The sequence below is a fragment of the Oryx dammah genome, unplaced genomic scaffold (assembly GCF_014754425.2).
Source record: "Oryx dammah isolate SB20612 unplaced genomic scaffold, SCBI_Odam_1.1 HiC_scaffold_2, whole genome shotgun sequence".
NCBI lineage: Eukaryota > Metazoa > Chordata > Mammalia > Artiodactyla > Bovidae > Oryx > Oryx dammah.
The window spans coordinates 112,059,283-112,084,713 of NW_024070186.1; the positions used below are offsets into that span (position 1 = coordinate 112,059,283).

The 25,431-nt window shown below is 41.3% G+C and overlaps 2 protein-coding genes across 4 annotated transcripts in view; one reads left to right on the plus strand and one right to left on the minus strand.

The window, feature by feature from the left end:
- The window catches only part of CMSS1 (cms1 ribosomal small subunit homolog), a 400,514-nt gene that overhangs the window by 62,450 nt on the left and 312,633 nt on the right, over positions 1-25,431 (minus strand). Inside the window, exon 1 of one of the 3 annotated variants that reach the window (XM_040226067.1) lies at positions 15,395-15,547. The exons of 1 other annotated variant lie outside the window; for it this stretch is intronic. In XM_040226067.1, coding sequence (XP_040082001.1) covers positions 15,395-15,449 — 55 coding nt within the window. In that variant the 5' untranslated portion in view covers positions 15,450-15,547. Of the gene's footprint in view, positions 1-1,965; positions 2,032-15,394; positions 15,548-25,431 lie in introns of those variants that run through there. One more of the 3 variants, XM_040226075.1, reaches the window with a different exon arrangement.
- FILIP1L (filamin A interacting protein 1 like) overlaps positions 15,337-25,431 on the plus strand; it is a 315,409-nt gene continuing 305,314 nt past the window's right edge. The window contains exon 1 of the mRNA XM_040226024.1: positions 15,337-15,812. The gene's annotated coding sequence lies outside the window, so the exon portion shown is untranslated. The remainder of the gene's footprint in view (positions 15,813-25,431) is intronic.

Below are 25,431 nucleotides of genomic sequence, written 5' to 3' on the forward strand. Positions count from 1 at the left end.
AGGCCCCTAACTGAAATGATTTACCTTCCTTTCTAAAGTGAGAGATCAGGTGTGTCATGCTCTTCCCTTGCCAGCAAAATGAGGCACTTGAGATCAAGGAACTCTTTAGCCAGTGGATAAAATGCCTGAAGAAACAGTTGTGTTCTGTCACAAGAAGCTTGGAGCTGAGATGCTAACAAATCCAACCGTTGTAAGGCAGAGGAGGAAGCCAGGTGGAAATGGAATGGTGGATGTATGTATCTTTGGATTTCTGAAGACGTATATTTCCCACAATAAAGACATTCAGAGTGGCAGTAAGAAGAAATGTCACTTGCCAGATGGAAATGTTGGATTAATGAAAGTACCATGAACAGGAATGACTCAAATACAGGGAGTAAATTAGGACAACAGCCTTTCCTTAAAGGAGGTGTCACACAGTTGCCCGAGGGGTTGATGAGGGTGCAGAAAAACAGTAGAAAAGCATAAAAAAGCTGGAACCTGACCACATGAGACTCATCAATAATAAAAATAATGGCGTCAGCAGGTGCTGTCACCCTACGCGACGTGACTGCTCTGGGCCAGGCAGTGCACCAAGAGCTTTATGTCTGTGACCTTGCTGATGAGTGCTGTCCCCTCCCTTCCCACATGGCTCCCAGCGGGGCATTCTGCCATCTGGGGATGTTTCTCCCCTTACGGGATGTCCGTGATATTCAAACAAGCTAGTGGCACCTAAATGACAATGGTGGACGGAAAGAAGACATCTACCCCATGACTGGCTTGCTGCTGGCCCTGAATCATGAGGCTGCTGAGAGGGTCAAGGTCACCAGCTGTGTGACCTGGGGGCTGATGGGAAGGCCAGAGTTCCCCAACCTCTTTCTTTCTCCCATCATTCTCATTTCTGCCCCTAAATCAACACACAGTGAAAGAAAAGAAGGGAAAGACTGATGCCTATAGCTGAAGTGTGCAGTTTAATGGCCAGAAACCAGACTTGTCACATGTAATCAAATCATCATAGTGTTGGTGACAGAGTTAAGACAGTTGAAAAAACAGTTGCTATTCCAACTTCCAATTTTCAAGTTATTGTTGGGGCTGAAATTTCTCTCACCTCAAGACTTTTTATTTTGGAAAATCTCCAAAGCACACTTTTAGCCATATTCGGGTAACTGAAACATGAAAAAAACAGCAATGCTTTTCAGTCATATTAAATTCTAACCAGATGCTCTTAAAAAACTTTTCGCACATACACAGCACCTTTTCTTCCAGAGGAGTCATTTTTTTTTTTTTTTCACCTTGAATTGTATTCACCACAGACTGACAATACTAACTCTTTAAGAGACCTGGTAACCCCACTGACACACCATCTCCAGAGAGGAAGTAAAGAGGACCTCATCGGCCATTCTAATTCTCCCTCTACTCACACTACTGGGAATCCAAGTCAAATCAATCTAACAAACAAAACATTTACTGAACACTTTCTGCATACTGGGAACAAAGCTGAAGAACAGTGGAAAGTTGGCATGAATTTAACTGACCTGCAAAGTAAAAATGACATGGAGGATTCCTATAAAAAAGTGCTAGGGCAAGAACCCTACCTGAATAGCTCATCTGACTGACTCACCTGAAAACCAGTGCTTCTGGCATCTTTTCATCTACGAACCATTAGGCAAAGAGAGAAATGGCTTGGTGTTTGGAGGAAAAGCAGAGTGGAGAAAAATTAATAATATCGTCTAGCGTCCATGAGATCTCAGGTCACTATCCTCAGGAAAACCCCAGAGCATGACCCAGCAGTACCTTGCCTGGTCCCCCACTAACCACTTTGACCCCTTCTATTCTCTACATGAAAGCCAGAAAGACCTTTTGAAAATATAAACAGGACTACACAATCTTCCAGTTTAAAACTCCACAGAAGTTTGCTTTTACATGTAGAATTACATCCCTATTCCGTACCACAAAGCACAGGCCCTGCCGTGACTGGCCTCCACTTACCCCTTCTGCCTCCCTTGTTCTCCGCCATGGCCCACTGCACCCCAGTCACACTGACCTCCCAAGGCTCCTGGAGCGTGCCAACCCCCTTCTCGCCTCAGAGCATTTGCGCTCATTGTTCTCACACTTGGACTGCTCCTCCTGGTCTAGCTCCTTCACAGTACTCAGGTCCAGCTTCAATGTCACCTCTTCAGAGGTCTCCTCTGACATCCAAAGTGGGCCCTCTCCTCCCTCTCCATCCTCTGCCTAAATTTTCTACCATAGCACTATTGCAAGTTGTTGTTACCTGATTTATTTATTTGATCCATCCATGACTTTAAATTCCAAGATGGCAGGAGCCAATAACGTCTGTTTTGTGTGTGTGTGTGTTTGCCATATTTCCAGGGTTCAAGATAGTCTCTGGACACAGCAGAAAGGCAATAAATAATTGTTGAATGGACAAATGAAGTGAATACAATTGCAAATAGTAAACTGGAAAAAACAATAGAAAGGAGTCCTCTTTTTATGTTTTTACTACCACAAATACTGTTATACTGCTGAAAATCTTGGCTTTGTTTGAGGTTTTTCATGTATTCATTTTAACCAGGACCACCCTGACTGAACTTAAGAGGCTAAAAGAATGGTGACCTAACTTATGGCTGCAATTAGAAAGTTTCAAAATGATGGCTTTATAAGACCAGGTTTGGCATACAATACGGTTTGAGTAAGAGGGGGATTAGCCCTTTCTCATTCAGAGATACTTGTGGTTGAAAGTGGAGCTGCTACTATGCATGTAGCACAGTGTTCCTTAGGAAACGAGACAAAAGAACTTTACAGCCAGGCACCGGAACAGTAAGAATGGTGACGGGGCGAGGGATTCTTGGGAAGCTCCTAAGAAGCTGGTCCGAGTGGAATGTCCTTGTCACCCTGCCGTGTGGCCCTGGCCTGGGATGCTGAACAATGGAGTTGCCTGGAAACTCAGAATGACTGTGGGTAGCAGGCCTTCCTCTTCACCTCTGCCCACTGACTAAAAAATAATATCAGGAGTGTGTTCTGTCTGGTTCTTTGGTGCATAAGAACCATGACTGGTCTGGCCATACTAGAAAGCGAGCCTGGAATTGCCTTCCTGCTGGGGGACACTCCCTGGAGTGCCTGAAGTGGCCCCAGCTCCTCATCCACTGGGTGTAGAGCACACTTTTTCCAATTACCTCCTGATTTGTCCAGCCCTTAGGATAAAATTTTCTCTTTGGTTTCCTCAGCGTATTCAGTTTTTCTGCTCAGACTACAGCTGCTCAGCACCTAGTTATTTGGATGGGGTTCAGCTTTCTTGCACAGTTCCTGTCTTTCCCTGTCTCCTCCTCCCCATTCCCTAACTGCTGCTTGGGATCTGGTCCCACCTCAGGCAGCTCACTTGGCACCACACTGCAGCCGCCTACCCAGATTCTCCGGGCAGGGCTGAAATAACTCCACTTGTACCGTACGCTGCCCAGTCCCCATGCTGGGGCCGCCTCCCCCATTCCCCATTTTCCACCCCATAGAGGTCCTAGCATCTTTCATCAGTCAAGTGCACAGAGGTGACATCAGTGGTCCCCTGAGGTCACAGGGACAACCTTGTTTAAACCCAGGGATGACTCTAGGGAATCTGTGACGTAGTGGCTTCTTTAAGGCTTCATGTCAAGTAGAGGGCAACCAGTGGTGTGAAATTTAAACCTGAGTTACACAATTTTCATGAATAAAACATGAGGCTAAAATTAGATGAGCACTGAGCTTCTTTTCAGGAGAAACATCCCAGAGTCCCACACAGAGCCCTTCCGGATCCAAATCCTGAAGGTTTCCCACTATACCTCTCTGAACGTAATTTTCTGCTAAAATGCCTCTGGTGGCTCCCCACTGTCTGTGCAGTTATAACATCTGGCATCAACGCATCAAGGCTCTTAACATTTTGGACCCAAATAAAGATTCTACTTTACCTAAGACAAGGCTGGACACCACACCCCTGTTCTTCGGGCATGGGAGCAGCTCGACTCTGCTGGGCCCATCGTGTGCTCTCCCGCCAGCCTGCCTGTGCTCACACTGTGTCCTCTGTTAAGAATGCTCTCCTTCCTAACCCTGGCCCTGGCAGAAACCCACTCCTCCTCCCCCAGGGCGTTCAGTTCAAATATTTCCACCCTACCTCCACCCTGTGCAGCTTCCCAGACCTGCAGTTCAAGTAGACTCAGACAGCATTATGTTAAGCCCTATATTACAATGCACAGCCCATCAAAATTATAATTGTGAGTGTCTCTCCTACTACATTCTGAGTTTTGCATGGTATGTTGCGGGCACTCAGTGAATATCTGTAGAAGTGAGCTAAAAACGGTGTGCTCATACTTGTATAACTGGCTATTAAAGACAAAAGTTACTAAGCCAAGATTTGAGCTGAAAAAGGAATCAACTTTTTGCTGATATAACTTGCCTTTGTAAGATGTGTCATTAGAAAGGAAAAACAAGACTAGACTAAAACAACATTGTCAAGAGAAGAAGCGCTGAGAGGGGAGAAATTCTTCTAACTCATGTATTTTCCTGTTCACAAAGGAACTTTCTAGTCAAGGAGAAAACATTGATTCAGTTTGAGAAGTTGCTGGAGTTCTCTCCTTTTTCCTTTAGTTTTGGGAGAACTAGTGTCCATTTGGAAAAGTAATGGGGATGTAAAAGTGAAGACAGCAATGCCGCGATCTGCATCAACAAGGCTACTGGGTGGTGATACAGCCATGCCAAGAAAGAAACGTTACAGAGCAACATTAAAGCAGGACGCCCGAGGAATGCCGCAGAACTGAGACAGCTGTCACCTGATACTTGGACATTTTTGAAGTATATGAAGAAATAGCACCTGGAAACCGAAAAGTACAAATTGTTTGTAACAACGACATTGCAAAGTCAAAAGTATATTTTCCTCATCTTTTAAAAAAAGTTAGCCTGTTAGCATCATTCTCACTTTAGAAAAATGTGAAACCTTAAAATATGTATAATTCTAGAACATTGTCTACAGGTGGCCTTCAAAAGAGAGAGCTGCCCTTCACGATACCAGATTTTCCTAAACAGACCTGTTTACCTGGAGGTACTTTTCTGTTTTGTGGATTATCCAGAACTTTTTTTCTACCTCTTAAACTTTTTTTTTTTTTAATTGGAGTATAGTTGCTATACAATGCTGTGTTAGTTTCAAGTGTAGAGCAAAGTGAATCAGTTATACATGTTATACAGACCTTTTATTTTTACATATAAATCATTAATCCAACCCTTAGGGAAGATGAAAGAAAGGATAATATGTGAAATTTAAATCTGTCAATTTCTCTGCTGGTAAATGTTTACTAGGAAAAATTTAAAAGCCTGGAATTTAAAAATGACTGATTGATAGGTTTAATATGTGAGCTTTCCTCTTTAGTGACCTTTCAGCTCACGGAGACACTATTCTAAGCTGCTTTACTTGAAGGTTGCTTCTTCCTCTATCCACTAAAATGGCCAGTGATCCTGCCTCCATATAGTACATATCTACTGAGCTCTGACTTTGTGCTCGGGGCTGGGGCTACAGCTCTCTGCTCTAAGAACTCCCAGATGCAGAGGGGGAGAGACAAGTGTGCTGGCAGTTGCAATTAAACTGGGATTGAGGGTAAGGTACAGTTAAGCTCTGGGTGCCTTGGGAGTACCAGGGAGGAACATAATCTACGTGGGCCGGGAGAGGACAATGGAAAGGAAGGGTCTGGAATGTGAGTCAGCATGAAGTGAGGCATGCCCAGGGAACACTGTCTTGGATGCCCAGTGATCCAGCTCTACTGCAGAGACCCCTGCACTTCTTTTCACAGTTCACAGAAATAAAGAGACAAAAAAGGACAAACAGTTTAAAATGAGTTTAAATCTCACTATATTTTTTAAGAACTGATACTGATACATCTCTCAATACCCTGCAGACATCCACAGGGATAACTATTAGTAAGAGTTGAGCAAAAGGCATACATAGCATTAGTGTTTTCCTGGATCATTTTCAGGTCGTCAATTGACATGCTCATGGAATATTAGTGCTTAACTAGAACCAAGATCTTTCAGTCCAGAACCTTCACAAAGAGGGAAACTGAAGCTCAGGAATAGTGAAAAAAAAAAAAAATGACCACTAAAAGATAAGGGATACTTTCCCCGGCTATTTTCCTTCTTTACTTGGTTGTTTGGTCACCTGTGAGTGGATGGCAATATGACCCTTTAGAGAATCTGTTCTGGTTATGTCCTCACAATTCCATCAGCTGTCTGTTCCACCACAGAACTACGAGTCTGCCCAGCTTTCCGTTCCCTCCTCCCCTGCAGATACCCGTTGGTGGTCGACACTGATAGGAGGGCTACAGGAAGGGGAGAGAATGACTGTCTTGGGACCCAGTTTTCAAAATTTAATGGTCAGACTAATATTAATTCCATGGACCCAAAGAAACTTTAATCATGATGGAATTTATGACAATTATATTTCAGGGTATACATAAAGTGAAAAGTCGAAGTGTTAGTTGCTCAGTCATGTTTGACTCTTGGTGACCCCATGGACTGTAGCCTGTCAGGCTCCTTAGTTCATGGGATTCTCTAGGCAAGAATACTGGAGTGGGTTGCCATTCCCAACTCCAGGGGATCTTTCCAACTCAGGGACTGAACTCAGGTCTCCTGCATTGCAGGCAGCTTCTTTACTTGCTTAGCTACCAAGCTGAGATAATTATATCAGTCCTGGAAAGAGGCCTAGTGGATACGGTGCAAATGGAAAATAAGAAATTATTAAAACAACAAATGGTTACTTGTCTCATAAAGTTGCTTATATCTCAAAAGTATATCTTATTAGTATAACTTTAAGTGAAAAGCTGCCCTTTAATTTCTTCAAAGGTGAGTGAACAAAAAAGTGAAAAGTCTGATTCAGGCCCATAGCGGTATACTAGAATCTTTTCAATATGCCATGTGAAAAGGGAAAGACTGATAAGGAATTTACTTCTTTTTATTCATAAATATAGTACTATAGCAGTGCTGTCTGACAGAGATATAAGCCACCTATGTAATGTTAAATTTTATAGTAGTCTCATGAAAAAGTAAAAAAAAAAAAAAAAGATAGAAACAATTTTAAAAAACTATGGTAAAATATAAATAAGAATTTACTGTCTTAACCATTTTTGAATGTAAAATTCAATGGTATCAAGTTGGAATGAGATTCGTGACATTGTACAGGAGACAGGGATCAAGACCATCCCGACGGAAAAGAAATTCAAAAAAGCAAAATGGCTGTCTGGGGAGGCCTTGCAAATAGCTGTGAAAAGAAGAAAGGCAAAAAGCAAAGGAGAAAAGGAAAGATATAAGCATCTGAATGCAGAGTTCCAAAGAATAGCAAGAAGAGATAAGAAAGCCTTCTTCAGCGATCAGTGCAAAGAAATAGAGGAAAACAACAGAATGGGAAACACTAGAGATCTCTTCAAGAAAATTAGAGATACCAAGGGAACATTTCATGCAAAGATGGGCTCGATGAAGGACAGAAATGGTCTGGACCTAACAGAAGCAGAAGATATTAAGAAGAGGTGGCAAGAATACACGGAAGAACTGTACAAAAAAGATCTTCACGACCCAGATAATCATGATGATGTGATCACTCACCTAGAGCCAGACATCTTGGAATGTGAAGTCAAGTGGGCCTTAGAAAGCATCACTATGAACAAAGCTAGTGGAGGTGATGGAATTCCAGTTGAGCTGTTTCAAATCCTGAAGGATGATGCTGTGAAAGTGCTGCACTCAATATGCCAGCAAATTTGGAAAGCTCAGCAGTGGTCACAGGACTGGAAAAGGGCAGTTTTCATTCCAATTCCAAAGAAAGGCAATACCAAAGAATGCTCAAACTACCGCACAATTGCACTCATCTCACATGCTAGTAAAGTAACGGTCAAAATTCTCCAAGCCAGGCTTCAGCAATACGTGAACCGTGAACTCCCTGATGTTCAAGCTGGTTTTAGAAAAGGCAGAGGAACCAGAGATCAAATTGCCAACATCCACTGGATCATGGAAAAAGCAAGAGAGTTCCAGAAAAGCATCTATTTCTGCTTTATTGACTATGCCAAAGCCTTTGACTGTGTGGATCACAATCAACTGTGGAAAATTCTGAAAGAGATGGGAATACCAGATCACCTAACCTGCCTCTTGAGAAATTTGTATGCAGGTCAGGAAGCAACAGTTAGAATTCGACATAGAACAGCAGACTGATTCCAAATAGGAAAAGGAGTACGTCAAGGCTGTATATTGTCACCCTGCTTATTTAACTTCTATGCAGAGTACATCATGAGAAACACTGGACTGGAAGAAACACAAGCTGGAATCAAGATTGCTGGGAGAAATACCAATAACCTCAGATATGCAGATGACACCACCCTTATGGCAGAAAGTGAAGAGGAGCTAAAAAGCCTCTTGATGAAAGTGAGAGAGTGAAAAAGTTGGCTTAAAGCTCAACATTCAGAAAATGAAGATCATGGCATCTGGTCCCATCACTTCATGGGAAATAGATGGGAAAACAGTGGAAACAGTGTCAGACTTTATTTTTTTGGGCTCCAAAATCACTGCAGATGGTGACTGCAGCCATGAAATTAAAAGACGCTTACTCCTTGGAAGAAAAGTTATGACCAACCTAGACAGCATATTCAAAAGCAGAGACATTACTTTGCCAACTAAGGTCCGTCTAGTCAAGGCTATGGTTTTTCCTGTGGTCATGTATGGATGTGAGAGTTGGACTATGAAGAAGGCTGAGCACCAAAGAATTGATGCTTTTGAATTATGGTGTTGGAGAAGACTCTTGAGAGTCCCTTGGACTGCAAGGAGATCCAACCAGTCCATTCTGAAGGAGATCAACCCTGGGATTTCTTTGGAAGGAATGATGCTAAAGCTGAAGCTCCAGTACTTTGGCCACCTCATGTGAAGAGTTGACTCATTGGAAAAGACTCTCATGATGGGAGGGATTGAGGGAAGGAGAAGGGGACGACAGAGGATGAGATGGCTGGATGGCATCACTGACTCGATGGACTTGAGTCTGAGTGAACTCTGGGAGATGGTGATGGACAGGGAGGCCTGGCGTGCTGCGATTCATGGGGTCGCAAAGAGTCGGACACGACTGAGAGACTGAACTGAACTGAACTGAACTGAAGTATATACATTCACACTGTTGTGCAACCACCATTAGTATCCATTTCCAGAATTTTCCTCTCATCCCAACAGAAACTCTATACCTGTGAAATAATAACTTCCTAGCCCTACCCCCAGCCCTTGGTAACCTTACTTTACTTTCTATCTCTATGAATTTCACTATTCTAGGTACCTTATACAAGCAGAATCAGACAGTATTTGTTCCTCTGTCTGGCTTATTTCACTTAGATTTGTCGTCAAGTTTCATCAATATTATAGCATACATGAGATTTTCATTCTTTTCTAAAGACTGAATAATATTCTACTATAGGCATATACCACATTTTGTTTATCTACTCATCTGTTGTTAGACATTTGAGTTGTTTCCACTTTTTGGCTACAGTGAAGGCAAAAATAATTTTAATGTATTTTATTTAACTCAATATACCTGAAGTATTAAACTTCAACATAGCCAATATAAAAATAATTAATGAGATATTTTCTATTCTTTTTTGCAACAAGTACCTGAAATTCAGTGTGTATTTCATAACTACAGCACATGTCAATTTGGATTAGCCAAGTTTCTTGTACTAATTAGCCATATGTAGCTAGCAGTTAATATAGGAGGGTTTGTAGTCAAGTTTTGGCAAATCATGACTCCTCCTGCAATACATCTTAGTGGATAATTACACTTTATTGGTTCTCATGTAGCCCAAGTGTTTAGAACTGGGGCTCTGGAGTCAGAGAGACTAAATTCAAATTTCAGATCTCTGACTAATTACCTCAGTATATTAGAAAGGTTACTTATTAATAATATTTCCAAATGTGAGTTTCTTCATCTGCAATGTGGATAAAAAACACTATTTCTCCCACAGGGTTGCTGTGAATTAAGTTAAGTAACACAAAATGCTTAACATAGCATTGCCACAAAATGCTACTAATAAGTATAATAAAAAAAAGTCATATTCTGGGTCATTAAGACCTTTGTTTTTGTATAGTTCTGTGTATTCTTGCCACTTCTTCTTAATCTCTTCTGCTTCTATTAGGTTCTTACTGTCTCTGTCTTATCACACCAATCCTGCATGAAATGTTCCTTTGATAGCTCCAATTTTCTTTAAGAGAACTCTGCTGCTGCTACTGCTAAGTCGCTTCAGTCGTGTCCGACTCTTAGAGACCCCATGGACTGCAGCCTACCAGGCTCCTCCGTCCATGGGATTTTCCTGGCAAGAGTACTGGAGTGGGGTGCCATCGCCTTCTTCGAAAAAGGTGCCAGTGGGTGCAAAATTAGAGGACAGGGACTGCATTCAGCCTTCAACATTCCTAACGTCCATTTACCCAGGCCAAGACCAATTCTGTAAATATGGAGGCAGGGGTAGAGGCAAATCCTTCCATGTCTTGACCCGATTTTATCTGTCACCTGGCCCAAGACGTTCACTACAGGGTGGACGAACCGAAACTTATTCTTAAAACCTGCACTTTTTAAGGAGACGCAGAATATCTATACAGTAGTTGCAATCGAAGCCAACACGAGAGGGACGCTGAAATGCAGGCTAACAAGCCGCGTTTCGACCTTCGTCTCTAATCCTTCCAATTCTATTGTTTTCCTCGATTTCTTTGCATTTTTCAATTTGTATATTCTTGCATTGATCATGGTGTGATCACTCACCTAGATCCAGACACCCTAGAATGCAAAGTCAAGTGGGCCTTAGAAAGCATCACTAAGAACAAAGCTAGTGAAGGTGATGGAATTCCAGTAGAGCTATTTCATATCTTAAAAGATGATGCTGTGAAAGTGCTGCACTCAATATGCCAGCAAATTTGGAAAACTCAGAATGGCCACAGGACTGGGAGAGGTCAGTTTTCATTCCAATCCCAAAGAAAGGCAATGCCAAAGAATGTTCAAACTACTGCACAATTGCACTCATCTCACACAACAGCAAGTTCAGTTCAGTAGCTCAGTCATGTCTGACTCTTTGTGACCCCATGAATCACAGCACGCCAGGCCTCCTTGTCCATCACCAACTCCCAGAGTTCACTCAAACTCATGTCCATTGAGGGTGATGCCATCCAGCCATCTCATCTTCTGTCATCCCCTTCTCCTCCTGCCCTCAATCTTTCCCAGCATCAGGGTCTTTTCCAATGAGTTGGTTCTTCACATCAGGTGACCAAAGTACTGGAGTTTCAGTTTCAACATCAGTCCTTCCAAGGAACACTCAGGACTGATCTTATTTAGGATGGGCTGGTTGGATCTCTTTGAGTCCAAGGGACTCTCAAGAGTCTTCTTCAATACCACAGTTCAAAAGCATCAATTCTTCAGTGCTCAGTTTTCTTTATAGTCCAACTCTCATATCCATACATAACTACTGGAAAAACCATAGTCTTGATGAGATGGACCTTTGTTGGCAAAGTAATGTCTCTGCTTTTTAATATGCTAGGTTGGTCATAACTTTCCTTCCAAGGAATAAGCATCTTTTAATTTCATGGCTGCAATCACCATCTGCAGTGATTTTGGAGCTCCCCCAAATAAAGTCACCCACTGTTTCCCCATCTATTTCCCATGAAGTGATGGGACCAGATGCCATGATCTTAGTTTTCTGAATATTGAGGTTTTGGCCAACTTTTTGCTCTCCTCTTTCAATTTCATCAAGAAGCTCTTTAGTTCTTCTTCACTTTCTCCTATAAAGGTGGTGTCATCTGCATATCTGAGGTTATTGGTATTTCTCCCAGCAATCTTGATTCCAGCTTGTGTTTCTTCCAGTCCAGTGTTTCTCATGATGTACTCTGCATAGAAGTTAAATAAGCAGGGTGACAATATACAGCCTTGACGTACTCCTTTTCCTATTTGGAACCAGTCTGTTGTTCCATGTCCAGTTCTAACTGTTGCTTCCTGACCTGCATACAGGTTTCTCAAGAGGCAGGTCAGGAGGTCTGGTATTCCCATATCTCTCAGAATCTTCCACAGTTTATTGTGATCCACACAGTCAAAGGCTTTGGCATAGTCAATAAAGCAGAAATAGATGTTTTTCTGGAACTCTCTTGCTTTTTCAATGATCCAGCAGATGTTTGCAATTTGATCTCTGGTTCCTCAGTTCAGTCGCTCAGTCGTGTCTGACTATTTGCGACCCCATGAACCTCAGCATGCCAGGCTTCCCTGTCCACCACTAACTCCCAGAGTCCACCCAAAACCATGTCCATTGAGTCGGTGATGCCATTCAACCATCTCATCCTCTGTCGTCCCCTTCTCCTCCTGCACTCAATCTTTCCCAGCATCAGCGTCTTTTCCAATGAGTCAGCTCTTCGGATCAGGTGGCCACACTAACAAAGTAATGCTCAAAATTCGCCACACCATCCTTCAATGATACATGAACTATGAACTTCCAGATGTTCAAGCTGGATTTAGAAAAGGCAGAGGAACCAGAAATCAAATTGACAACATCTGTTGGATCATCGAAAAAGCAAGAGAGTTCCAGAAAAACATCTACTTCTGCCTTATTGACTATGCCAAAGCCTTGGACTGTGTGGATAACAACAAACTGGAAAATTCTACAAGAGATGGGAATACCAGACCACCTGACTTGCCTCTCGAGAAATCTGTATGCAAGTCAAGAAGCAACAGTTAGAATTTGACATGGAACAAGAGACTGGTTCCAAACAGGAAAAGGAGTACATCAAGGCTGTATATTGTCACCCTGCTTATATACCGAGTACATCATGAGAAAGGCTGGGCTGGAGGAAGCACAAGCTGGAATCAAGATTGCTGGGAGAAATACCAATAACTTCAGATATGCAGATGACACCACCCTTATGGCAGAAAGTGAAGAAGAACTAAAGAGCTTCTTGATGAAAGTGAAAGAGAGTGAAAAAGTTGGCTTAAAACTCAACATTCAGAAAACTAAGACCATGGTATCTAGTTCCATCACTTCATGGCAAATAGATGGGGAAACAGTGGAAGCAATAACAGACTTCATTTTGGGGGGGGCTCCAAAATTACTGCAGATGGTGACTGTAGCCATGAAGTTAAAAGATGCTGGTTCCTTGGAAGAAAAGCTATGACCAACCTAGACAGCATATTAAAAGCAGAGACATTACTTTGCCAAGAAAGGTCCATCTAGTCAAAGCTATGGTTTTTCCAGTAGTCATGTATGGATATGAGCTGGACTATAAAGAAAGCTGAGCCCTGAAAAATTGATGCTTTTGAACTGTGGTGTTGGAGAAGGCTATCAAGAGTGTCTTAGACTTCAGGGAGATCCAACCAGTCCATCCTAAAGGCAATCAATCCTGAATATTCACTGGAAGGACTGATGCTGAAGCTGAAACTCCAATACTTTGGCCACCTGATGTGAAGAGCTGATTCATTTGAAAAGACCCTGATGCTCAGAAACATTGAAGGCAGGAGGAGAAGGGGATGGAAGAGGATGACATGGTTGGATGGCATAACTGACTCAATGGACATGAGTTCAATTAGGCTCTGGGAGTTGGTGATGGACAGTGAGGTATGGTGTGCTGCAGTCCATGAGGTCTGAATGAGTTGAACATGACTGAGCAATTAAAATGAACTGAACTAAATTTCCTTGCATTGTTCATTTAAGAAAGGCTTGTTATCTCTCCTTGGTGTTCTCTGAAACTCTGCCTTCAGTTGGGTATATCTTTCCCTTTCTCCTTTGTCTATAACATCTCTTCTTTCCTCAGCTATTTGTATAGCCTCCTCAGACAACTCTTCAAAAACGTCGTCACAAAAGACAAAGAAAGACTGAAACACTGTTCAGATTGAGGGAGAGCCATGACCACTAAATGCTACACATAATCCCAGAACAAAAGAAAAATAAAATTTCCCTCTGCAAATAATACTATTGAGATAGTTGGTAAAAAGTTGAATGGGGTCTATGGATTAGAAAATAATTTGGTATCAATATTAATATACTGAATTTGATAGTCATAGTTATGTAGAAAAGTGTACTTGCTTTTAGGATAACACTGAAGCACATAAGTTCAGAAAAACACACACACGTATATAAACACAAGGGGATAGGTGGGAAGAGGGAGATTAGAGGAAAAAAGGGAGCGAGACGGCAAATATGGCAAAATGCTAAAATCTGGAGAACCCGAATGAAGAGTATATATAAGTTCTTTACTATTCATGTATCTTTTCTGTAAGTTTGAAATTATTTCAATGATAATAGCTAAAAATAAAGAGCATGGGTTTCAGTGCGACTCAGATTGAAGTTTGAATTCCGAGTCTGATATTTATCATCCAGGAGACTGTAGGGAAGTTAATTATTGTGAGCTTTGGTTTTCTTATTTGATCACCAATTCAAAACCAGCTTGGTCTTCCCAGATGGCTCTAGTGATAAAGAACCTGCCTGCCAATGCCGGAGACATAAGAGACGCAGGTTCTATCTCTGTGTCTGGATGACCCCCTGGAGGAGGGGATGGCAACCCACTCCAGTAATCTTGTCTGGACAGAAGAGCCTGGTGGACAACTTGCATGCACAGGACGAACTTAAAGGGGTGCTGTGATGGTTATGTAAAATAATACACAGAATGGAGCACCTGGCTAGTGGTGAGTCCGCCTGGCAGAGGACCTGATACCTAACTGGTGAGGAAGTATATACTTGCTGAAGAAATGAACAAGCTCCTTCCTCCTGCCCCTCCCCACCAATCAGATTAAGTGATAGCACTTAGAGAAAACTAACAAATTTTAACAAAGTATGAGATTTTTCTTAACATCTGCATAACACAAAACAAAAAGCTTGATTAATCATAATAAATATCATCATACATTTGAATGTTGCTGTTAAGTTTCCTCAGCATTTTGCCCTCATGTCTCATATGACACTGAATGGAACAGGCAGGCATTCAAGTTAAAGTTCAACACAGCGTTAATAATAGCGAGTTTCTGCAGTGCCTTGGGTCATGACTGTCAAAGAAGAGGGCATGCCCTTATTACTTAAATCTCAAACAGGGCTTGCATCAGTTCTTGGTTGCAGGGTACAAAATGAGGTGCGGTCTAACGTCCATCTGGGCATCTGTTCTTAAGACGCTGGCACCACTGTTTGTTGCGGTTTACAGTGTATCTGGGGCAGTGACAGGGCACAGAAGGGGACCCAGGTTGTGCCTGGGAGGTTTCTTCTCTCGGCCAAGATGTGCACATAAATTTGAAATCACCCAAGAGGGTGGTTTCAGAGTTGCCTGCCAAAGAGTGGTGTCTTCTAATCTGGAGAGCAGCTGCTGGGCACAGGCATGCAAACACACACACACACACAGACACACACACACCCAGACACACTCACGGAGCCTATACCTGCCTCTACTTGTCTGCTCTGAGCAGATGGCTCCCGGGTCTTGGGTCGTCTCATTCTGCACCTCAGTCCAGTTAGACCCTTTCTTCTGTGGAGGCTGGCAAGCTGTGGGGTGAGGGATTCAGCCAGGTTGCCTGCCTTCTGAGTATGAAGGACACAGCCTGGAGAGGGAGGAGGGTTATATTTAGTGTTTGGGCCCAGTCAGTGTTGGGCTCCCCTCTGCCTCTCCTCTGCGGAACTGTCAGTGGACCCTGGTTGCAAATTCTCCTTGACTTTGAAGCCCACAAAACAAAAACTGAGAGACTGTCCAAAAAGAAAAGAAGAAAACGCTGTTGGTCCCTGGATTCCACTGTTGGATTTGGTGGGGATGAGAAGAGAGGACCACCGGGTGTGACTGAGCAGAGGCACCTGCACAGTAAGGTAAGTGTCCCCAGTGCCACTGAGAAGAGGCTTTGGGGACGTGTCTGTGATATCCAACATCCAGGAACTACCCCCACTGCTCTCCGGGAGCAGAAGCTTCTGGGCATTATGCAAGGGAATAGAGTAAATCTTAGGCATGATTAAAGGCTTATGAAGGGTGATGACGTTTTTTAATATGAAGAAGAGCTGTGTGGAAAATAGAGGAACTATCCTGACAGGAGATATGAAAGGAGACCAAAATAAAATCTTAAATTGCTATCCTCTTTGGAGTAAGACAAATGGTCAAAAATTTTAAAATGGTTTGGGCAGATGACTTTGCTTGGTAATAGCTTGATTTTGCAAACTGATGTAAATGATCAATGCATAATTTGAAAATCATCCCAAATGTGGTATCAATGGAGAAGTGTATTGGATAGGCTAGACTGGTTAGGAGGCATTTTCTTTTTATGGAAAGACAGAAGAAATTAACATCTTAAAATGGCAACTTAGAGGTATTCCTTTTCATTTCCTTTCGTTCCTATTTCTTTGGTGCTAAAGATCTGATGAATGGGCAAGATTTGATGAATGGGGGCCAGAGAAGAGAAGCAGATTCTTGAGGTGGGGTTTTCTGGAAGGTCTTGGAAGATACCTATCACCCCAAAGCATGACTGGATGTTTATGGCACAACAAACCTCAATGTCAATGGGAAATGAAGCCTGATTGCTGCCAAATGATACCAGAGAAAGTTCTGTACTTGCTCAGTGGGAGTATTAGTCAGTGTTTAGGGTGAATGCATAGTTTTGAATACAGATCCAGTTCGAGAGATACATGTTCAGCTAAAATTTTTGTGACATATTCAATCACTCTTTTTCATTACACCTGATAATCACATCTTTCTTCAATATCTATGCAAGTCTTACGAAGGACTGCAAGAAATGCAATGCATACACTGCTCAGCTACATTCACCATGTTCTATGTGTGCGTTAGGCTTGTAATAAAGGAGGGCGAGGGGTAGCATACTACTGGTGAAAACTCTTCCAAACTGTGGCAATGCTCCTCTTGCTTCAACTAAAAATACTTTTCCTATGATGATACTTTCTAATACATCGATCTTCTATCCTCCCAAAACAAATATTCCAAGTAAATACATCTCTAGAGTCATCAGTTGACACTATTATGAAACTCATATTATACTTAATTAAAAATCAGCATAAATACTTAAAGAGCTCTTTTCTATTGAAAATTTCTAAAGGCAGCAACAATATTCATGGGCTATTTTTATTTCTTTAAAATAAATACGTTGGGCAATCAAGACAAGTCTATGCTTACAAGAGTTTTTCAGGTAATTTCCCAGAGCAGTGTTGAGTTTGGGTTCTTAAGATTACCAATGCAAAAATATTCTGTAAAAATTCTAGGATGAAGAAAGTATTGATTATAAACATAAAATGTAAAAAAAAATTTTTTTAAGAGTTTAGCTTCTGTTAAAGTTTGTATGTAGTTTTCTTTTTTCATTTAAACTGTTGTTGAAGAAAAAAGTTTGTTAGCCAAGAATTGGTCTTAGGTACTGACATTGTCACTGGAGATACAGATACTTTATTGTGGTTTCAAAATGATGATCCATTTACCTACTGTATGGGCTAGATGTTGTAATGTGCCAAGAGTTCAGGAGCAATGCGGATGAGCTCCACGGATGGGGAAAAACAAAAGTAAAGGGCCCTGTATTCTTCAGAAGAAAGTCCATGTTATTCTTGTCTTAACGTAAAAGAAAGTTTTCATTACTACTGAAATACATGTCTCGCCTCTTCAATATGTTACATTAAAAAACATTTAAAGAAAAAAATGTTGCTTTTATTTGCATTTGGACAGAACTAAGTGGCCACCAGCATTTAATAGCCATTCATACAGAGAACAACATAATTTTTTTGTTTTGTTTGCTTCATTATAATTAGGTAGACCACTCTTATGGTAAAAGGGCTTAATTAGTTTGTTCACTTGTTCATTCATTCAACAAAGGTTTAGAGTGCCTACTACATGTTGGGTTACCAGAGATACAGCAGTGAATGGACCAAAAGTGGTTTCCATATTCTCTGAGTGTAGAGATCTACACAGAGGGGCCAATTATTAGTGATCTGAACCTTAATACTGTTCATGTTTCTCAAGAGGCAGGACAGGCGGTCTGGTATCCCCATCTCTTTCAGAATTTTCCAGTTTATTGTGATCCACACAGCCAAAGGCTTTGGCATAGTCAATAAAGCAAAAATAGATGTTTTCCTGGAACTCTCTTGCTCTTTTGATGATCCAGCAGATGTTGCCAATTTGATCTCGGGTTCCTCTGCCTTTTCTATAACCAGCTTGAACATCTGGAAGTTCACAGTTCACATATTGCTGAAGCCTGGCTTGGAGAATTTTGAGCATTACTTTACTAGCGTGTCAGATGAGTGCAGCTGTGCAGTAGTTTGAGCATTCTTTGGCATTGCCTTTCCTTGGGATTGGAATGAAAACTGACCTTTTCCAGTCCTGTGGCCACTGCTGAGTTTTCCAAATTTGCTGGCATATTGAGTGCAGCACTTTCACAGCATCATCCTTCAGGATTTGAAACAGCTCCACTGGAATTCCATCACTTCCACTAGCTTTGTTTGTAGTGATGCTTTCTAAGGCCCACTTGATTTCACATTCTAGGATGTCTGGCTCTAGGTGAGTGATCACACCATCGTGATTATCTTAGTCGTGAAGATCTTTTTTGTACAGTTCTTCTGTATATTCTTGCCACCTCTTCCTAATATCTTCTGCTTCTGTTACATCCATACCATGCATGAAATGTTCCCTTGGTGTCTCTAATTTTCTTGAAGAGATCTCTAGTGTTTTCCCATTCTGTTGTTTTCCTCTATTTCTTTGCATTGATCGCTGAGGAAGGCTTTCTTATCTCTTTTTGCTATTCTTTGGAACTCTGCATTCAGATGCTTATATGTTTCCTTTTCTTCTTTGCTTTTCGATTCTCTTCTTTTCACAGCTATTTGTAAGGCCTCCCCAGAGAACATCACCAACTCGATGGACGTGAGTTTGAGTGAACTCCGGGAGGCGGTGATAGACAGGGAGGCCTGGCATGCTGCGATTCATGGAGTCGCAGAGTCAGACACGACTGAGCAACTGAACTAACTAACTAACTGTTCATGTTGCCTACCATGGTATTTTCTCCTTTGTTTCTAAGTAAAAGACTAGAAAGAAAATTTCCTACTTATAAAGGTTGATTTAGTGTCTGCAAGATAGGGAGAGAATTCCAGGGACCAAATAATCAAATAATCAGATTGGAATATAAATTTTATTGAAACTACTTGAGCCTTCTTTGAGGGATGTTAACATTTCTGTTCTAAATTATAGATGTCAGACAAAGGCTCATATACCGATATTTTGCTCCTTCAGAATTGGGTCAGACAAGATGTCTCTAACGAGGACATTAGAGCAAAATTTGTATTAGATAGCCTCATGGCTATCTGGGGCTCAAATCTGATGAGAGTTCAAGATGTTTCTGTCTAATTTGTCTGACAAAGACAGTCAATCACCGGAGGCTACAACAGAAAGAGTGGCAGTACTATGCTTCTCACTGTGGTTGAGGAAACTTTGTATAATGGTGTTATTCATAACCAAAGGGTCATTTTATACCTGGGAGGTGTCCTACATTGTTTACAGAATTCGAGCATCAGTCACTCACTTGGTCCTAAGGTGACCCTGCATGATAGGAAATGCAAGTATCATTCCCTGTTCAGCTGATGGAAAAACTAGGTTTTAGACTTTTAAGGAACCAGCCCAGCTAATGTTCTCTCTAATGCAGTCTCCTTAAATAATTTCTCAAATGAAGTCTAGAAAAATTCTGAGTTTTCAACATGAGTACTCACAGTTCCGAGCACTGGTTGAAGGTGGTGGTGGCCAACTGGAGGCTGCCAATGAGAGAATTTCAGGCCTTCCCACACACCATTGTCTTCCTGCCTCTACCTCCTTTCTACACTCACCCAACAGTTCTTTCCTCTGGCCCTCAAAATAGTGTAGTTTCTAAACAAGATATAAGCTACTGCTTTTTTCTTCTTTTTATGATGGGAACAGGATAGTATACTCATCTACATGTGAATGTAAATAGAATTTTAAACTTCTGGTTAGTGCCAAAAGTCTGGCAACATAAAAAGCCGTCAGATCAGATTAGACCAATTGTCCACCCAGCCCAGATACTGCTACTGGTGGATGCATAAGTGGGCCCTTGAGAGAAGCAGTTTATCAATGGTAAGTGAAAATATCACAGGACAAAATTATGGGGGAAAATAGTAAGCTGACAGCTATATCAACTGAGACATATGAGTTAACTGAGAGCTCTATCAAGATCGGCAGAGCTGATCAGAGCAGTCTTGAGTGAAGGTCTCCCTGGTGGATTTCAAGAGAGTAAACTGATCTGCGGGTAACTGGGATACTGAAGATAACAGGCTGTAGGGTACCACTCATAGCTAGTATTCTCTGTTATGGCTAGCTATGATCAATCAAATGCACTTTATTTCTTCCTTACATTTTTTTCCTGGAGTTTACTGTGTACCTATTTAAGGTTTATTATAATTGTTTGGACATGTTTAGCTATTGGGTTGGCCAGAAAGTTTATTTGGGTTTTCTCGTAACATCTTATGGGAAAATCCAAACAAATTTTTTGGCCAACCCAATACTTTGTTCTAGTGGCTTGGACAGAATGTCTCAGATCCCCTTGATGGATCCAGGGACAATCCTCTGACTAGGAAAGTAGAGTTTAGGGAGGACAGGAATGTGGGTAAAGCAGAGGCTGCTTCTGTGCTGCTTCTAGGAGCTGCTGCTGCAAGCCTTGAGACAGAAAGAGACAGAGGCAGCTGCCTCTGAGCCATGGTATTAACTGCCAGGTTGTGACTAGGGACACCAGCTCCTTGGTTTTCAGCTGCTCCAAACATCTTCACCCGGAGCTATTTTAAGAACCTTTGCATTTGATCAGGGAGCATGTGGGGTTAAGCCTTGTGTTTTCCATTTCAGTTTTAGATCCCAAGCAGGTGCAGTTAGTAGTTCAGAGTTTAAAAACTTATTATTGTATTTCTCCCCAATCAATGCAAAAATAACTTCATATTAGGGGAGAAAAATCATGTAACTGAGATCAAGACTTGTTTCTTAAATAAAATTAAAATATTTAGAACTTGAACTTTAAAAAAATCACTAGCATTTTCCATTATAATTCTTGTTTGGCAAACTTGGCTAAAATTATGAAAGAATAAATAAAGTCATTTGGCTAAGGTAGTCATGTATGGATGTGAGAGTTGGACTATGAAGAAAGCTGAGTGCTGAAGAATTGATTCTTTTGAACTGTGGTGTTGGAGAAGACTATTGAGAGTCTCTTGGACTGCAAGGAGATCCAACCTGTCCATCTTAAAGGAAATCAGTCCTGAATATTCATTGGAAAGACTGATGCTGAAGCTGAAACTCCAATACTTTGGCTACCTGATGTGAAGACCTAACTCATTTGAAGAGACCCTGATGCTGGGAAAGACTGAAGGTGGGAGGAGAAGGGGACGACAGAGAATGAGATAGTTGGATGGCATCACTGTCTCAATGGACATGAGTTTGAGTAAACTCTGGGAGTTGGTGATGGACAGGGAGGCCTGGCGTGCTGCAGTCTATGACGTCGCAAAGAGTCGGACATGATGAGCAACTGAACTGAACTGAACTGAACTGAAAAGTCAGGACAATATATAACTATTTGTGCTACTGTCCATTAATCTAATGCTGTGCATGCGTGCTCAGTAGCTCAGTCATGTCCAACTCTTGCAACCCCATAGACTGTAGTCTGCCAGGTTCCTCTGTCCATGGAATTTTCCAGGCAAGAATACTGGAGTGGGTTGCCAATTCCTACTCCAGGGGATCTTCCCGAGCCAGGGACAGAATCTGCATCTCTTGCGTCTCCTGCCTTGGCAGGTGGATTCTTTACCACTGAACCACTTGACAAGTCTCAATCTAACCCTACGTTCTACTTAGTATGCTTGGAATATTGCTGACAAGGACATCTTTGTATATTAGGGACATTTATGATGGTCTGACAATGTCAAACAATGATTTACCACTTGAACTTTGACAATCAGAGAAAGGTTTCCTCTAAGACTCAGCCTACTCCCTGAAGAGATAGAGTTGAAACAAAAGTGAAGGCAATATAAAACAAAAAATTATTTCTTTTACAAATCTTTTAAGCTAAGTATCTGTAAATTCCTCCAAAATTTATATAGGTCTTTCTTGGTCTGTTCAAGTTCTGTATCTCTAATGGTCCACTACACACTGATGAATCTGAGCCAGAGTTGCCCAATTTCTTAGTTTAAAAGATTTATTTGTACTCTTCAGGAGATTCAGCAAAGCAGAAGTGCTGGAATCTGGGGCTTGGATACAGCTCTGGAAAAATGAAGGAGGTAGGACAATCACTGGTCGAGTTGTATTTGGGACTGTGGAATTTTCCAGGCTTCAGGACTTTCACTGCTAAAATCAGAATTGTCCCGGGAAAACTGGGGCAGTGGGTCACCCTAAATGGAGAACACACAACTGAAATGATCAAATTATAGTGCCTATTGCTATAGAGGATTGGGGTACAGAAACCAGGTGTCCTAATTCTGTCTGGTGCACTGTATACATGGCAGACTCCTTGTTTAGGAAGATGTGGGGAGAGCTTTGGTCATTAAGATTCACCTGTTTATGGAATCTCACTCTTCCTAACACAAGAAGAGATCTGAAGGCATAATTAATGAAGTGCCATCTTGAAGCTTGGGAAGTTCAAGTTTCCCAGTGAACTGGCTCAGCTTCCCACCAAAAACAACCAAGACTCCAAGATTATTCAGGTATTCCACAGTTATATTTTTTGTTTAAAACTTTACAAGGGCAACATAGACATATGCACACAAATTCAAGGGGAAGCAGTGCATAAAGTGTACAAGTCACCAAACTTCTAGACCAGAGTAGGAAAAGAGTAAGGGCTATCTGAACTGAACATATCAATATCAAACAAAAGCCAGTTATTACTAAACCAGCAAATGGATGTACTCATTAGCATTACGCCTAATGCCTAAGAGCATGGATTTTTTTCCAGATGACATCATGGGTTTTAATCTCCAAAAAGTTACTTAACCTCTCAAAGCTTTAAGTTTCTTCATAAAATGAAGATAATAACTGTATTTGTCTTCTGGGGAACAATAAATGAGAAATATAAAGTGTTAACTACAGTTAGTGACAAATAATAAGTGCTCGATAATCAGGAGATATTTATGGCAACCCACTCCAGTATTCGTGCCTAGAGAATTCTGTGGACAGAGGAGCCTGGTGGGCTGCTGTCTATGGGGTCACACAGAGTCGGACATGACTGAAGTGACCTAGCAGCAGCAGCAGCATTACTATCATCATTAATAATATAGAAAATTCCCAGTGTTATAGATTGGGTCTAACAAAATTCAGTCTTGAAAATGTGGCATGTCAGGTCTTCCTGAAAAGCTGGTAAACATTACAAGATCCCAGATACACAAAGACAAATTGAACCAAATTAAGAAGTCTTGGGTTAGAAATGTCATCTAGAAACCAAGGGAACCGGCATTTGAATAATGTTTCCTTTGGGACTCTAAGAACCACTGCTTTAGATACTACATGCCCACAGACAGTTATGAATTTAAAGCCAAATTTTGTGGTTTGGGCATAAAAAAATTTTCAGAAAGTTCATTATTGAAAGTAAACCACAAATTTCCTTGCAGTATGTTAAATAAGCAGGAATATTCTTTTCCCTCCCTTGAGCTTCTCTAACCATAAGCGTCACTACTTTTTTGCAATTCTCTTGCTCTCTCCTTCCATAAAAGTTAGATTGCGTATGGAAGTTCCATCAAAATGTAATAATTTATGGGCCCACAGCCCAGAAGATTTTGAAGAGACAATCAAATTCCTAAATGTGTGCAAATTATTCCAGAATGGGAAATGACTCTTCCGGTGTAGCAGTAATTATTTATGTAACATTACCTTGGGAGAATGTTAATGGTAGAGCATTAAATTTCTCCTGTTAAAACAAAGGCATTTCTACAGGGTTTTATATCTTCTTTCCTAATTTGGAAAGACAGCATTTGTACACACAGAAAAGCAAGTTTTACTATTTTACTGTTAAGTGGTTAGGTCAGGTTTCAGACAGACTGTCCTGACACATTAAATACCTGTCATTTGTGTGGAAGGAAAACTCCAGTTCAAATTGTGACAGAGTTGCAGATCCATCATTCTTAAAGTAAGCAAAGTAAGCAGCAAATTCCAACACCAAAAAAGTGCCGAAAGAGGCCATAATGCCTACTGAAGGGAGAAAAACTTTAGTTTACCTTAAATTCACATGCACTTAGTAATCTCCCCAGATGGCATCATAAAACTGCAATCATGACCTAAATAATCTCAGTTATTTCAGCACGTAATTCTATTATTATGTTCCCATCCACATCTGGATAGTTTATTTGTATAAGGAAATTTCAGTTGAAAAAAAGAACTCCAAAAGTTCAGCTAGGTTTAGTGGAACTAATCTGTGTATAAACAAGGATTTTTTATTTTAAAACAGGATGGAAGAATATAAAGATTTTCACCTGTACTTGCAGCACTAAAACAGTAGTTCCGTCTGAACTGGGAGCTACAGATTTACTTCTCTTGACTCTGTCACAAAATCCGTAAGAACTTAATACTTTCAGGGTTAGACCAGATAGAGTCAGTGGCAAAATGCCAGCCACCATTTAGTGGGGTTTTTGCATTTCAACCCATTGCCCTAGTGACCAAAAAACATTTTCCTTAGCGTTTCCTTTAGCATACTTGTGCTATCTTATTACATTTCAGCAGGTATTTTTTTTTTAAACAGTAAAATAACCTCTGGCATTTTAAAATTTCCAAGCATGTGAAAACATACTATGGGAATCACAGTATCAGCCTGGGATTATAGAACAGCCAGACACCACTTGAGTGAATCAGATGGTGCTGAACTTATCTAAAGGATTCCAAAGGAAGTGAGCATTCCTAGCAGGAAGGTGAGCAACACACCCCAGCACAAGCAAAGGTACAAGCTTCTGAATTGAGAACTCTCACAAGGACGTGCTTGAGTGCTAAGTCACTTCAGCTGTGTCCAACTCTTTGTGACCCTATGAACTGCAGTCTGCCAAGCTCCTCTGTCCATGGGATTCTCCAGGCAAGAATACTGGAGTGGGTTGCCATGCCCTCCTCCAGGGGGATCTTCCTGACTCAGGAATTGAACCTGCGTCTCCTGCATCTCCTGTACGGCAGGTGGATTCTTTACCACTGAGTCACTGGGGAAGCCCCTCTCACAAGGACACAGAGTTATAGAATATGATGCCTGTGCATGAAGGCAGACCTTTAAAAAAAACCCCACAACTCAGTGATCATTCTCTAGCTTTTAGCTCTTTTAACTCTTTTTAAAAAGCCAAAGGAGGGCTTCCTAGAACAATCCTTCACCAGGTAGCTCTAGATTTCCTGCCATGCTTTCTCACTATCTCCACCACAGTCCTAGAAGTCACAATGAACCGTGCTTAATCTTGAAATTAATGAATCTGTCCAGATGGGAGCGTTGTTAGAACAGATCTAGATTAG